Source organism: Uloborus diversus, chromosome 3 (genome assembly GCF_026930045.1).
Source record: "Uloborus diversus isolate 005 chromosome 3, Udiv.v.3.1, whole genome shotgun sequence".
Taxonomy (NCBI): Eukaryota; Metazoa; Arthropoda; class Arachnida; order Araneae; family Uloboridae; genus Uloborus; species Uloborus diversus.
In genome coordinates, this window is record NC_072733.1 from 81,280,083 (window position 1) to 81,294,949 (window position 14,867).

The following is a 14,867-nucleotide window of genomic DNA, read 5'->3' on the forward strand; positions in this document are numbered from 1 at the left end:
CTCTTTCTTTTAGCCACCTGTTTGTGATGCCACTGGACATAATTTACTTCGCCGTCGTCGTAAGCGTCAAAACGAACTTGAAGAACAGGGTAACTTGGACCTCTTACGTGAATTAGACGAAGATAAAAAGGATCGTAGTGTAGAAGTCTTTTCTGGGCTGTACGTTAATGAGGCTGATGAAATCGATGACGACTTAGGTAAGATTTAAGAAGCGATGAAGAGTCATTTTTGTTGAAAACAGCTCAAAAAATGTAGCAGAATTAAAAAATCACCTTTCTAACTAAAATATTTCTGCACTTCAAAGCCAGATTGAAACAAGTCACATTGTCACTACTTTGCAAGAGAGCGCAAAAACGTTTGTCTGGTGCTTACAAAGATTCAGACTCGCGCTTTTGTAACACTGTTAAATTTACGTAGGAAGTTTTTCACATTTTAAGACAACTTAACTTAAACGTAATATTGCTGGAATTTTACATAAAATTGAGAAGTGAAATAGTATAAAATTATAATCAAGTAAAATCCTCATATCCAGACAATTTTGATTTTATGAAACAGTAATACTATAGTTAATAAATAAATTGTGTAGAATAATAAGAATAGCTAATTTGGAGACCAAATTTTGAAAGGTAATTTTGGTATTTAAATATCTTCGGAACTCTTGTAAATAATTTTATGCTACTGTTATGGAATTATTTATAATCGTCTGCAGGTGATTAGTCACCCTTTTTGATTTAACCGTATCTTGCTTGGGTGAAGAGGAACCTTGTGTTTTAATAGGTATTGAGAGGGAAAGAGACAATTAATTGTTTCCATTCTCAAATATTTTTTTCGACATTATGTTTTAGACACTTTTAATTGAAGCGCGTTTTTCTCAATTATTTAGAATATAAATCTTGAATGAACATTTTTTTAAAAACTTCTCTTATAAGGTATTGTATATTTTATCACTCTATATTCCCTAGTTTCATATCTAGGATCTGGAAAAACTCTGTGCTCACTTAGCAATAATGCAAGATGTTTATAAAGTTTTGTACTCAAAAAGAAAATTTATTTAAAAAAAAAACTGTTTAAGATTTATGCATAATCCTGTTTTTATTTTGATCCTTATCTCATCGAGTGTTCTCGCTTTGATGCAATATTTGCCTGAAGGAATATTGGTGTATTGGTGAAGCTAACATCAAAAACTTATAATTGCGTCAATGAATAAAAAACTTCTAAGAATGCCATGAGAATGTCAAAAGAATGTCGTTTCTTTTTCTTTAAAGGAATTCTCTTTATCAGAATCAAACTTTATAAACACCATGTACTTTGTCCCTGCAAAGGGATTCCAGAATCAGGTTGTCTTTACAGTAATCATTCACTAATATTTATTTTATCTGCAGATTTAAGAGAAACTAAGGAAAGTAACACCATTATGCTTGTTGTGTTTAAAGAGTTATGATGACACCAAGGATTTCTTATTTAAGTTGATCTTACATAAATTTCTGAACTAAACAGTAAAACATGTTTATACTTTGCCTTAATACAATGGTTCCCAACCTTTTTCTGCCTAGGGCTCAAACTGCTATTAAAATCATTCTCGCGTGCCAGAACGTATATAAAATTTCAAACATTTCATTAAAAAAAAGGGGGAGGGGAATACGAAACGAAAGAAAGTTACAAACCGATAATTGTTGTCATCAATTACTTGATTATTTTACTAAATGCATGTTTTTTAGAAACCAATTTCTTAATATTTGGGTTTTCGTGCTTTTCGATCTGTAACATTAAAAAAAAAAAAGGCACCACTGCCTTAATATCATCAACCAAGATTTTTATATATGAATTATTAATAAAGAAAAAAACTTGCCTGGACGATACATTTACATTGTAATGTTATTTGCCAAAGCTGAAGCGCATTTTATGATGAAAACATTTTTGTAAAATTTCTAAAATGTGAATTTTTGACTTATTCCTACTAAATTTGTCTTTTTTTACTAAAGCTAATTGTGCTTTTTCTGTTAGACTAATTCGTTAAGGCAAAATTTTTCAAACGATACAAGTTTGGGAAGTGATTGTTAAATTTCTAACAGAAAATTTATTTCTACTGTAAGAATGATTTCCAGATTTTAATATCATGATTTTTTTATTGAATTCAGAAAGCCGAGACATAATTTCATAAGAGTTTCTAATGATGCTTTTGAATTACAGAAAATCCATCCTTATTTCCTGCAAAATCTGATGATGAGTTCTGCGTTTCGACTAGAAAGTTTGCAATCGGGATTGCCATTGCTGGTGTGCTTTTGTGCCTGGCTGTCATACTTCTTGTTGCTTGCATCGTTCATCGCCGTCGTAGGAGGAAGGGAACATCCACTGCTGGTTCTTCCATCTATTCAGGGCCCTACTCCAACCATGCTTATAGCCGAGATTAAACTGTGATACTGTCTGCAGGCCGGGCATGTGATAGTGCTGAATTTATTTAGAGGAAAATCTTGCCTTCACCTCGTGTCTGTTTAGTGCGTCGCATTAAAATGAGCTTTGCGAATCAAAAAACAGCCACAATAAGATTCTTTGGGGACAGGAGCTTATTTTTGCAATTTGATATTGTAAAAATAATTTGGTGTTGTTTGTATTGTGTTTTTAATGTTAACAATGTCTTTCTGATATGTGTCAATTCCTTTTTGGTATAATTGACTCCTTTTATACATGGTTTTTAATGTAACGTTCAGGATAATTTGACTATCATTTAATTTATTATTCAGTAAGAGATTAAGATTTTTTTGTCATTTGTTATTGTCAACGTGAGTAGAGACGTGCTATGGTTTGTCTTAGGAGCAATTCCAGGGTAACAGGTGTATCAGTTGCTGCACAAAAAAAAAACACCCTACAAAGACTCTAAATATGTTAGATATTTGTTTCATGGCATGAAGTTGGATAAAGAAGTGAAACCCTTGTTTTAAGGCATGAAGTTGGATGAAAAAATTAAATCCTTGTTTCTTGACATTGTAGGTTGTTTAACGCAACACTTGATATGCCTATTAAAATGGAATTGTCCTTTAATAACAAGAATATCAAATCCAAGTCACTTTTATAACGATACTGCCAACAAAGATTTGTTTTTGATACGAATTAGATTGATTAGTGAATGTGTTTCAGAGGACGAACTAGCACCACTTTCCTAAGAAATATATTGCCGAGTTGTGAACAAATTATACTCAATTGAAAACTGCCTGCTGGTTAGAAAATTATCGTGATGAAGAGTGCATCTGTTTCGATACAATTTAAATTATATATTTTATGTTTCAACTTTTTAATAAATGGACTATATTTAACTTACCGGCGGTTTTGCACGTCTTATCACGCCGTAGCAAGATCACGTCGCTAGCGTTTTACACGTATTTTTCTGACACTAAATTTTCGTTGTCAAACGGTCCAAGGCGTAGAATCCTGCGTTTCCTTTCCCCTCTCCTGAGAGCGGCACCCCGGAGCGCAGGGGCCCACCTTCTGTATTCACACATGCAAACAATACCCTTTCATCAGGTTGGGGTTTCAAGGTTCAGTGCATCCTTCTTATCAACGCAAAGATTTCTAAGCAAATCTCCTTGCTATTGTAAGCATCTGCTAAAAGCAAAACTTGATTCCAAGAATGAAATATCCACTTCTCTTTCTTCTAAGCTTAAAATTTCATTTAGTTAATGATTGTGCTGTAAATGGATGCAACATAATTTAATCGACGACAATGACATTCAATTACATTTCAAATAAATTAATAAATAAAAGCCGTGAGATTTCAAATTGAACGAAAACAAACTAAGTATCCTTTTGGAAATAAATTTATAGCTACGGCTTTATTCGCTACTAACATATAATTTAGGAACTTTAACTGTTATAAAATCACAATGCTGTAAAAAAAACCAAAAAGTACACGTAAAAGTTCAATTTTCAACTTTTATGTGCACTTACGTCGCGTTTTACGCACATTTAGGCAGATGTTGTACTCAAAACACATTATAAAAAATAGAAAAAAAAGGGATATTTTTTCAAATTTATTTAATCTAACTGATTGGCCTTGGGTTTTGGTCGCAAATTTCAATTATTAATATCAGAAACATTTTAAATTCACCGATTCTGTCTAATACTTCAGCTTATAATTATTTTAATCACAAAGACAAACAAACATTTATCTCTTAGCATACAATTTCAATTCTGTATAAGTAAAAAAAAAACTAAATAAACAATATATAGTAAGAGCAAAAATTTTGCACAACACCAGGCAGCTATTGTGTTAACATTTATACAAAAAAAAAAAAAAAAAAACTTCAGTTGTTAGCAAAGAACAATAATATTTTTTTTATTGTTATTAAAAATGGAAAAGTATATGAAAATGAATAGTTTTCAAAAAAAAAAAAAAAAAAATCAAAAATTGAATCGTTTGTAGCTTTTTCTTTTCAATAAAAAATAAAGAGCCTCGGAATTTTTTTCATTGAGAGGGGGAAGAAATTCAGAAGAATGGGACCTGACTCTTAGTAAAGGAAATTTCTATGGAGTTGCTTAAGATCTACAGTATTTTGTAGGAAGATGGAAAGGGTTAAGTGAGAATTTATAACTATTCTTTTATGTAAAAAAAGGAATAATAATAAATAGAGAAAAATAAATAAAGGTTTAAACCGTTTTATAATTAAAATAAAACTTCAGCAGAGCTTAACTATTTGTACTTTATTAAGCGACAAATCCAGAATTTTCATTGACCTCAATTTGCCCAAAGCCTGATATTTATCTCAAATCACTATTTAATCTGTGCGATTGCTTGATACAAGTCATATGATCTTTCAATTCCTTGGAACAACTTAAGCAAAAATAATTATAAAACCTTGATTTTTATAGAAAAATCATAATTCATGCTTCATACTAATTAATAACCCTTTTACGGGGATGAAAATTCGTAAAATTATTTTAACAACTTTTTTGCTGCGACTTTTTTTTTTACCACTATAATTTAAAAGTATTTCGTTGTTTACTATTTTTTGCTTTAATTGTGTTTTCATAACTTTGATTTGATACCTAGTTCGGTCACTTAGGTCTTAACTACTAGCAGGGGCATTCCGAAATAAAATGAGAGGGGGGAGGGGGGAAGGGTGGATTCTCAAATTTTCGAATGAAGTTCTACTTTTTCCAAATGATAAACATGAGCATACACATTATATCATACTTACATAACATCTAATGAGAAGCAACATTATGCATCATTAAAAACAATTTTTAAAAATTGAAAGAAGAATCTCAATGTTGCAATAGTGTTTTCACATTTTTCAAATGAGAATTTTTTGGGGAGGTTACACTGTCCTTCTGAGCCTCTCATCGAGGCGCCCCATACTAGATCCCATGTGATTGTCAGTGTTTCTTTAATAATAGCTTTGTTAAATACGCCATAATTCAGTGAATGTTGGATTTAGTATTTGTTTTCCGATTTTCAAACGGGATCCTAGACAGTCCCGATTTTCATTCAAAAATCCAGTGTCCCGGCCAGTTTACTTCACGTCTCGGTAAAATATAAGTTTCATTACAGATGACCAAAAAAATATAAAAATAATTAACCGTGAAGGATTATTTAAAATAATAAATTTTTCATTTCTGTACCTCGTAGCCAGACTGACGTAAGTCCAAAAATTTGAATTTTCTGTTTATTACTGCTAGGGTTCGCCGATATATATCCGATATTTGTTCTGAAAATGTCATGATATTTTGATATTTTCGATATTTATTTTTCCAACTACGGTATTTTCAGTATAAAAATTATATTAATCATAGTAATATAGCTCATTTATTATTAAAAATACCTAAAAAGTTATGCACTATAGTTTTATGATGTATTATTACACATTAATATAACAAAATAATGTATTTTTTTTATTCATAAAATTATTAGTAATGTAACAATTTTAATGCATATTAAAAGTACCTAATTAAATGTTAACCATTGGTTGGAACAAAAGAAAATGTCTTATGACTGTGCCCCTGACTGTTGCATATTGTTTTTTTCTGAATCATATAACTGTGTAAAAGTAGCTAACGAAGACAATTGAGTAGAACAGCTAACGCTATATTAACTCTATTAAAATTGACTAAAATGTAAAATGGAATATTAGATATGAATAATTAAAGAAACCTTAATTTTAAGTCTGCACATTATAATAATAAATAAAGAGTGATTTGAGGATGCATTTACTATTTTGAAGACATTGGTTTGCGTTGATTGAAAATATCGGATATTTTACATATTTTCGAAAATTGCACTCACATGACATATTTTTTTCTCTCCTGTAAAGTAGCGTATGTGAATCACGTTAGTTTAGCTCTGAGGTACAGATTTGTAATTTATGAGCTATAAAATTACTATCGGATTTGCTTGTAAGGAATTTTACAAAAAGATTTAAAACAAAAAAGACTTTCTAAAAAAGTCCTAGCCAATGCAATAAACAAGTAAATATTGTTCAAAATTCAATTCCTCATTTCTTGCTGAAGTAACTTCAAAAGATTAACGTTTACAAAATAAATTGTTTAAATGTATCTGCTTGCGTCATGTATCATTTATTATTCCTGGTTTAGGCTGATAATTAGTAATCATTTATCCATAGCATTGAGAATAAACTACCTTCTAAAACACTCTGAAAACCAGCCGGGGTGTGTACCTTTTGAAATACCCACGGTGGGGGGGGGGGGGGGGGTTGGTTGAACATTTCGGAAATAAGGCAAGTCTAGGTATACCGCTATTACGATCACTTAGTCTTGAATATGGCGAGATTCGAAACATAAAAATGCACAAATAAAGAAAAAAATATACATATACAAACATAGTATGTAAAAAGTATGCATAGATGTATAAATTTGCAGTGCTTTTTTCCCCCAGCGTTAAAAGAAAAACAACGAATTGCTGTTGCGCGGAAGGGGGGAGGGAATTCCTTTATTGCTTTTTATTATTACGTATCATTTCAGGTTATACAAAACATTACAATCATAACTAAATGCATTTAGCTATTTCATATTGTTCATCCAAATATTGTTTTATAAATGCTGAATATGAGTAGTTAAATTCAATAATAAAATATGTGAATAGTAATTTAGAGCAGTAGTAGGAGATAGCAATTCCAGAGATTTAAAATCTAGATTATTACTTCATAAATATTACAGAAAGTTGTGATTAGTAAAACACGACTGGCTGAAAGGAATTCAACTCGTTTGCTACACGTGTTGAAGGGAGAAATGGGCGGGACGGACCTTGGCAGCATGTGTGGAGGAGTTCCACTCTTCCCTGCGACACGCGTTGAAAAGAAAGGGGTTGAGCTTTGACAGCACGTCCTGCTCAAAAGGGATTAAGTGCTTTTTATCTCCTTCCGAAAGGGGGAGGGAATTTCAAGATAAAAAGTATTGACCATTTCGAGCAGATAGCCTTGTTCCCAAGGTGACCTTTTCCAGGTGAAATTCCGCTCGTATGTCAAACCGCCAGTTAAAACACTTGAATATTCACATCCGTTTCGTACAGTGATGCATTGCAGGTTATGTCTTCATATTTTTAATTAAAACATTAAGCATACTTAGCGTAAGATAAACTGTTCCACTTTAAATTTTTAGAATTTGAGATTTTTTTTTAATTATTAGGCGAGAATTATTTTTAAAACTGTATGAAGCTTTTCTAAATTCATGCATTGATGTTCTAATATAATTATGAGCAATTTATTTTGATTTGAGACATTAAAGGAAAGTAGTGATATTTACTGATTTTAACATCAACTTACTTTGAGGAGTTATTAGTTCATCAAAAATACTGACATATTTGCAATTGCATAAAAATAAAGTGATTCCAGAAAACATTATTTTTTATTTCATTTACATTCCTTTCTTATACTTTCAAAATGTTTGTTTACAGTGAAAAACCTGTAATTTTCGCCCAATAGGCAGCTAAGTCAAAGGACGAGAACCCAATGAACTTTAGAAGAGGGTAGATAAAAATTTAAATTAACAATAACAATGGTGACGGGACACAAGATTTAATTTTATGGAGAACAGAAACCTGTATTTTTACATACATTTTTTATGTTACATTAGTCATACTTTGTGAAAATCATTTTAAATACATATATTCATGGTGTATTTAATTTTATCTTCAGGTATTACTATTTAAAAATTATATAGGTTTGTCTAGGAACATCAAATGCCATTTTAAGCTGATTTTCAATTATAAATGAATATACCCCTCCCCCCACCTTCATGGCTAATTTCCATCCCTTTAAATTACATTATGAAATTTTTTCTTATTCCTGCTATGTTTAAAAAAAATCATGAAAAGTTTAGAAAAATAAATTCAATAGTAAAAGAAATACGGACTTTCTGTTCTCAAGTTTGCTTATTATTTGAACATTTTTTTTCTTCATTTTTTGTAACTATCATGTCAGGTCGTGTCATATCATGTTTTGTAACTTTCATGTTTACCTGTCATATGTGCATTTTGAAATGCATCCATTTCTGTAACGTTACCTAATGATTTTTGGAAAAAATAAAGGTTTTGGAAAAAGCAGCTATTGGTATTTTGTAGCCTTGACAATGTTTTTATTTCACGTTAAGGAAATATACAAAGGTAAAGAGTGAGAGAGGGAGAAGGAGATTCAATCTCCTTTCTTGCTAGAGGAGTACAAATTTTAAATCAGTGACTTGAAACTATAGTTTGAATCATACATTAAGTTGATCATACTGAGTTTATAGAAAGTTACGACCGAGTTAGTTTGTTAAATATATATATATATATATATATATATATATATATATATATATATATATATATATATATATATATATATATATGTATATGAATAGTTTGCAAATGCCAAATAAAATTTGTCTAATGTATAAGATACATTACTGAAATTATACTTTTCGTATATAGTCACTTGATACTTTTTGAGAGAAAATATTTCCCACTGAATTTTGAAAACAAAAATTATTCCATTAATTTTAAGTATTGGGGCTTGTTTTGAGTAAAATGAAAAACAGGATTCATTTCCTCTTACCCTCTGTGTAGATACCTTCTTCATCAGAAGATTAATTTTTGTATTCTACTGTAAACTCAACTCCTGTCATATCATCTCGATTAGATATTGCATTCTAGACAAATATCGCTGATGTGTGAATATTCGTTTTAAATCAGAGGCTCCCAACATTTTATACCATGAAAAAGCCGTTTTATTTGGCAGGAAAACTTTCAGTTTGACATTATAATGTACATGAAAAATTGATTAAAATAATTTTTAAATAATGAAATAATTATGTTCTGTAAAATAGTAAAACGTTATATTTGTTTCATGTATATTACGTGCGTATGGGTTTTGGATACATGTAAATTTTAGTTTGGAGGCCCTTGCTAACTTATCGATATGCTTTTACTGTTACACATGGTTTTATCCTTTCACGAGAGAACTAATTCAGCTCAACAAGTGAGGAAAAAACTATGTTGTGATTGCTATGGTACACGGTAAATCGATTTAGAAATACAGCACAACCTCAATTTAACTATTGTCAAGGGACTGGAAAAAGTTTTCTTTAAATCAGGGATATCGTTAAATCGAGGAGCATGTATATTCAAAGCAGTTAAATCCGGACCAGTGAAATGTATCATTAAATTGAGGAAATCGTTAAATTGAAGTATGCTATAGTCCAGTATTTAAAAACTTGCTATTCATTTGTGCAACAAGTTTGGATGGTGCCAAGGCACCTCGTGAGGACAATGTGTACTGAAAACATTTAGACAAATATGAGTTGGAACTATTTCGGCACAAAATAAATCATTAGAAAAAGAGAAATTTTTTGTTAAAATTCGTTACAGTAAATTGAAATTAAAAAATTCTATCATGGTTGCCTAATGGAGAAGTATAATGAATCGAGGCATGTATCCCAGAAGTAAATGACTCAATTCGAAACAGCTATAATTCTGCTAAATAGCTTGAATCCGTACTACTATCGATAATGGGAACCTAAGAAAACTAATTTCTATAAGAGAACATTTTTTTTTTTAAGTCCATTAATAGAAACTAGTTAGTGACTCGTTCAATTTCAATCCCATGCGATATTCATTACCACTCTCTGCTACCTTTTTCAGCATCATGTTTTTGAAGTGATAACTTCTTATGCGAGGGTAAACCGATTTGTGACATAACGCGCTTAGCGGCCAACTCTCGTTCGCACGTAAGACAGAAGCGCGCATGGTCGGGGAAATTTTGTTTCTTTACTCTTTGGGTAAGCGCTAAGTGATAGTAGAAAAAGTAATGAAACTAACAGAAGATGGATGAACGTCGCAACATAATGCAATCTCCTAACGAAAGGTGAGTTCAATAATACAATATAATACCAATAACATTGTAAACAATACATATTCAAAACAGCTTTTAATCTTTCAATTTATTTTCAAAACAAAAACATTTTTGCTATTAGTTATATTAAAAATATCTCGCGATGCCCGCGTCTTCAGGTCGAGCCACCGTGGCTTACGCATATCCTGCGTTCTTAGCATTCTATATCATAATTAAATTTACCCTGTTACGCGCGTTATGTCACAAATCGGTTTACCCTCCAATAAAAGTTATCAGTTCAAAAATGCTCCTAAATTTGCCTGCTGACCACAGGCTGCCCCTAATATTTTTAAATTTTCATGTCTATTTAACATTATGTGATTTTATTAACATTAATATGAAAATTTGCTGAAAGAAATTTCTTGAAATTTTGAAATTATTTTTAGAAAATTAGGAAGGAGGAGAAAAATCGTCCCTCAGAAAATATCTGTTAACTATTGAAGTTAAAAAAAAAAAGGGCAAAACAGAAGAGAAAAAAAGAAAAGGAAAAAAAATGACGAAGGAATTTGTAGCATCAAAAATAATCGTTATGATCATTAATCGACTAGAGCCGATTAATTGGCAAATTATCAACAGCCGATTAATCGGTAATCGGCCAATTTGCTTATCGGTGTATCCCTAAATTATATAGCTTTTAAAATGCTATTAATTTCAAAAGCCATAGAGTCGAAAATTTCGTTTCATTAGGTTTTTTTGAACTTTGTATGTTGGTTCAAAATTAATGGGTTTTTTTTATAATTAGACAATTATACTTATATTCTGAAGTAATTACTAATTTAATTGACCCAGCGGATGAATTTGTACTTCTGGCTCTCTAAATTCTCAACATTTTTTAAAAAGATTTTGAGCAACTTTGAAAAAAAAAAAAAAAAAATGTGATACAGAGAATTTTTCTCATCCATCAGTATCATTTTCACAGGAGCTCGTAATAGTAAACTCTCTTAAAATTGAATTTCAATGCTACCGTATTTAGAAAATTCTAAGGTGCATACGAGACTAGCTTTTTTTTTTTGTAACATTTTGATATAAACATAATTTCTAGGTAACGGACGGACAAGTTTTTGATCAGTTTATTCCAACTTCAAAGCATGTTTCAGGTGTTTAAAGGTTCATGTGTTCAAAATGTCGTCGTTAAGAAATATATAAAACCCATGAAAATAAAATAACGTTTTTTAAAGACAAAATTTACAGTAATATATCCAAAATGAATGCTCTTAAACATAACAGTACAGTTTATTAACATACACAAAGCAATGTACATTGTGAAAAGAATTACATCATTTGTGATTGCATTGTTACAGTTATTGACTTTCAAAGCATATTTTTTTTTTAAATGAACAAAAGAACAATTTTGATTTTGTTACATTTTCATATTTATAGATATGTTTTTCCGTTATTTACACTGTAAAGACTAGAATCTATGTGTTACATTTCAAAATCCTTGTGTCATTTTGATATCTATATCCTCTGAATAAGTTGTGAAGAAGGCGAATATTTTTAATGTTAATTACAATGATATAGTAACTGACCTAAGGGGTATAGCAAACAAAATAAATACGTTGTATTTGCATTGTATTCGGTATGCGTTATACTAACTACAAAACTTTTTTTGTAATATTAAGGGAAAATGCTGTGTTTTAGTGTTTGGTATATAAGTTATACAAAAATCTCAGAAACATACAACTGTAACAGAACTAATCCTCTAGTTCGGATAGTTCTAAGAACATTTAAGTGATGTGTAACCAGTTTATATCCAATTGAGTGTTTAAATTTCGAATATAGTTATATTAATACACTCATGGGATAAGTGCACATGTATCATGATAGCTGTACTAAAACGGTGTTAAATGTAATATTATCTACTTCACTTCCGAAAAAAAGCAGAAACAATTTTTATGTAATTAATATTTGAATCATAAAGTGACCTAGAGATCAAATAAAAATAAAACAAATTAAAAAAACTGATTCAAATTCAGATTTGTTATTTTCCAATCTCTCAACTTTTTATACTTGCCAAGACGTTCACTGACGTTAAAGAGAATAACATAAACCCGATGCATCTCTTACATGTATAAAAAATAATCGAAAAAAAAAGTATTTGAATTTTTTTTCCTCGAATTTGAGTGATGATTAAAAAGTGATGAAAAAATATGATTTTACATCAAAAACATATGGTTTTAAGCATTTAAATATCACCTGGCCGAAAAAATTTATTTCAGTTATATTCAATATTCGAATTGATATGCAATGTCTTTAAATATTTCATAATCTTTTTGATTTTGTATATTTGTAAGATAAGATATTTTTATAGGATAAAAACAGGCATATAATTTTATTTACATCCGTTAAAAATAAATCTTGAAATTCGTAGTCGTATTAACTACTCAAGAAAAATTCTTCTCTAATCAAATCCAAGTCTCATTTTCATTTTTATTTGCATCATTGACCCGTTATTTACATAAAAATATCAGCCATAAATTGCACTGTGTGTAATTTTTGCTGATTATATTCTAATAATCAAATCGCTATAATAAATATTGCTTTTGAGTGTAAAATTAGATATCCTCTGTTTAAAAATATAAGATAAATTTGACGCAACTTCTCCAACACAAAGGTAGCCTTTTATTCGATCCTTATATTATTTACTTCAGATTATAATGTACCATGCAATTAAATAAGAGCTATCAATAATGTTTATATCCACACATATTTACATAAGTGCACGTAGCGTTTGTTTAATACTACAAAATATCTTTGTTTCATTGGTTTTTAATTAAATTTTCAACAGTACCTCAAAATGTCTGATACATACATTATTAACTGCTCATCACTGTTATGAAATACTGTTTTTGATTCATAAGTTGATAAATTTTATAAATTTAATTCTTTCTAACTACCTAAATACGAGATAACATACATGAAACCGTCTTCTTATCACTATTCAAAGTCGTTCTCGTAAAAACTATGGAAGACCTGTAACCCTCAAGTCAAATTTTAGAAGAAGCTGAAATAATTACATGTTTTGCAATAAAAGAGAAAAAAATCTTAAACTTACTATATGCAGTTTGAAATTTCAACTGCAAACCTTAATTGCGATAACAAATTATGTCTACGCTGAGAGTGTAATTACAGATATATTTCAATGGACAGTGTCAAGCGGACTGCCAGCAGCGCTCTTTGAAGTGTATTGTATCACATCAATGCCATCGTGCAAACTGACAAGCGAAACTAATATGCATATGGGTAGGTTAAACAGGTCTTTTGCATACAGGAATAAGGAAAGTGGTTGGGATATGAGGGGAGACGCTTTCCGCAACTTCTTGTAAAACAGGCCTAATTACTTTATCAAGTCTTCGCAATTGGTTCCACTGTCCAATTAACCTAAAATTATTAAAAATAAAGTCATATAAGTATGATATTTTCATAATTTAAAATTAAATGTCAGAGAAAGTTAAGAGAAATTCTTTTGCAAAGTTTAATTCTGAGGTTTAATTTAATAAATATGCTGAAATTTACCTTTGTTATGTTATTAATGTAAGAGGTAAATTATTCATTCTGCAAAAAATTTATCATGTGCAAAAAAAAACGTGATGATAATAGTAATAAAAATAAAATTATATATATATATATATATATATATATATATATATATATATATATATATATATATATATATATATATATATATATATATATATATATATATATATATATATATATATATATATATATATATATATGTAGAAGAAACACAAAGCCATGAACTTGCTTTACAAAGCACACTGAAAATAAAAATATCACAACGAAAACATTTTAAAACCACAACTAAACATATTCATTCACTGGAAAAATGTGTATTCGCTTACTGGTCAGACATGTTCATGTTTTTATTTGTTGTACCATTTTTTTCCTTTGAATAACCGGAAAAAAAAAACCTGAAGCAGTCATTTTATGCTCCCTCATTTTTTCTTTAAAAAATATTTACATATATCAATAAAAATATTTTTACTGTCATGTACTAAATTCTACTACTCTTACTAGGATATTTTCAAAAATGAAACAATTGTGCTTAAATATTTATTCACTAATCACTCTACCCTACCCATGTTTTTTTCATTTTCTTATGAATGCTTCTTGAAATTCGAAAAGTTCTCGGAAAGTTCATGAACTATCTTTGAAATACAACACTAACCTAATATTTAAAAAAAATCGACAAGTTTATAATTAACAAGAACTGAATAGGAAAAAAAATGAATATTTTCAGTTTTCTCTCTAAACCCCATTGTCTCTGAACGGAAAAAATCAAGGACAGTGCGATAGCATACGAAAATTAACCAACAACAGCTTCACTAAGGTTTTTAATAAAAATACAGTGCTGTAATGAACTACTACTATTATGGTGAAAAACGTTTTTTAAAGAAAGAGTTCCACAAAATCTCTATTATACGTCTTTTCATTTATATGTTCGCATCAGTCCCTCGAAACTCGTAT

The 14,867-nt window shown here is 29.9% G+C and overlaps 2 protein-coding genes across 2 annotated transcripts in view; one reads left to right on the forward strand and one right to left on the reverse strand.

The window, feature by feature from the left end:
• LOC129219454 (cuticlin-1-like) overlaps positions 1–6,649 on the forward strand; it is a 131,350-nt gene extending 124,701 nt beyond the window's left edge. Inside the window, exons 9-10 of the mRNA XM_054853850.1 lie at positions 14–197; positions 2,191–6,649. Coding sequence (XP_054709825.1) covers positions 14–197; positions 2,191–2,411 — 405 coding nt within the window. The 3' untranslated portion in view covers positions 2,412–6,649. The remainder of the gene's footprint in view (positions 1–13; positions 198–2,190) is intronic.
• Positions 6,650–11,590: 4,941 nt separating this feature from the next.
• The window catches only part of LOC129218407 (uncharacterized), a 63,957-nt gene continuing 60,680 nt past the window's right edge, over positions 11,591–14,867 (reverse strand). Inside the window, exon 12 of the mRNA XM_054852659.1 lies at positions 11,591–13,757. Within this exon, the coding sequence (XP_054708634.1) occupies positions 13,753–13,757 (5 nt within the window). The 3' untranslated portion in view covers positions 11,591–13,752. The remainder of the gene's footprint in view (positions 13,758–14,867) is intronic.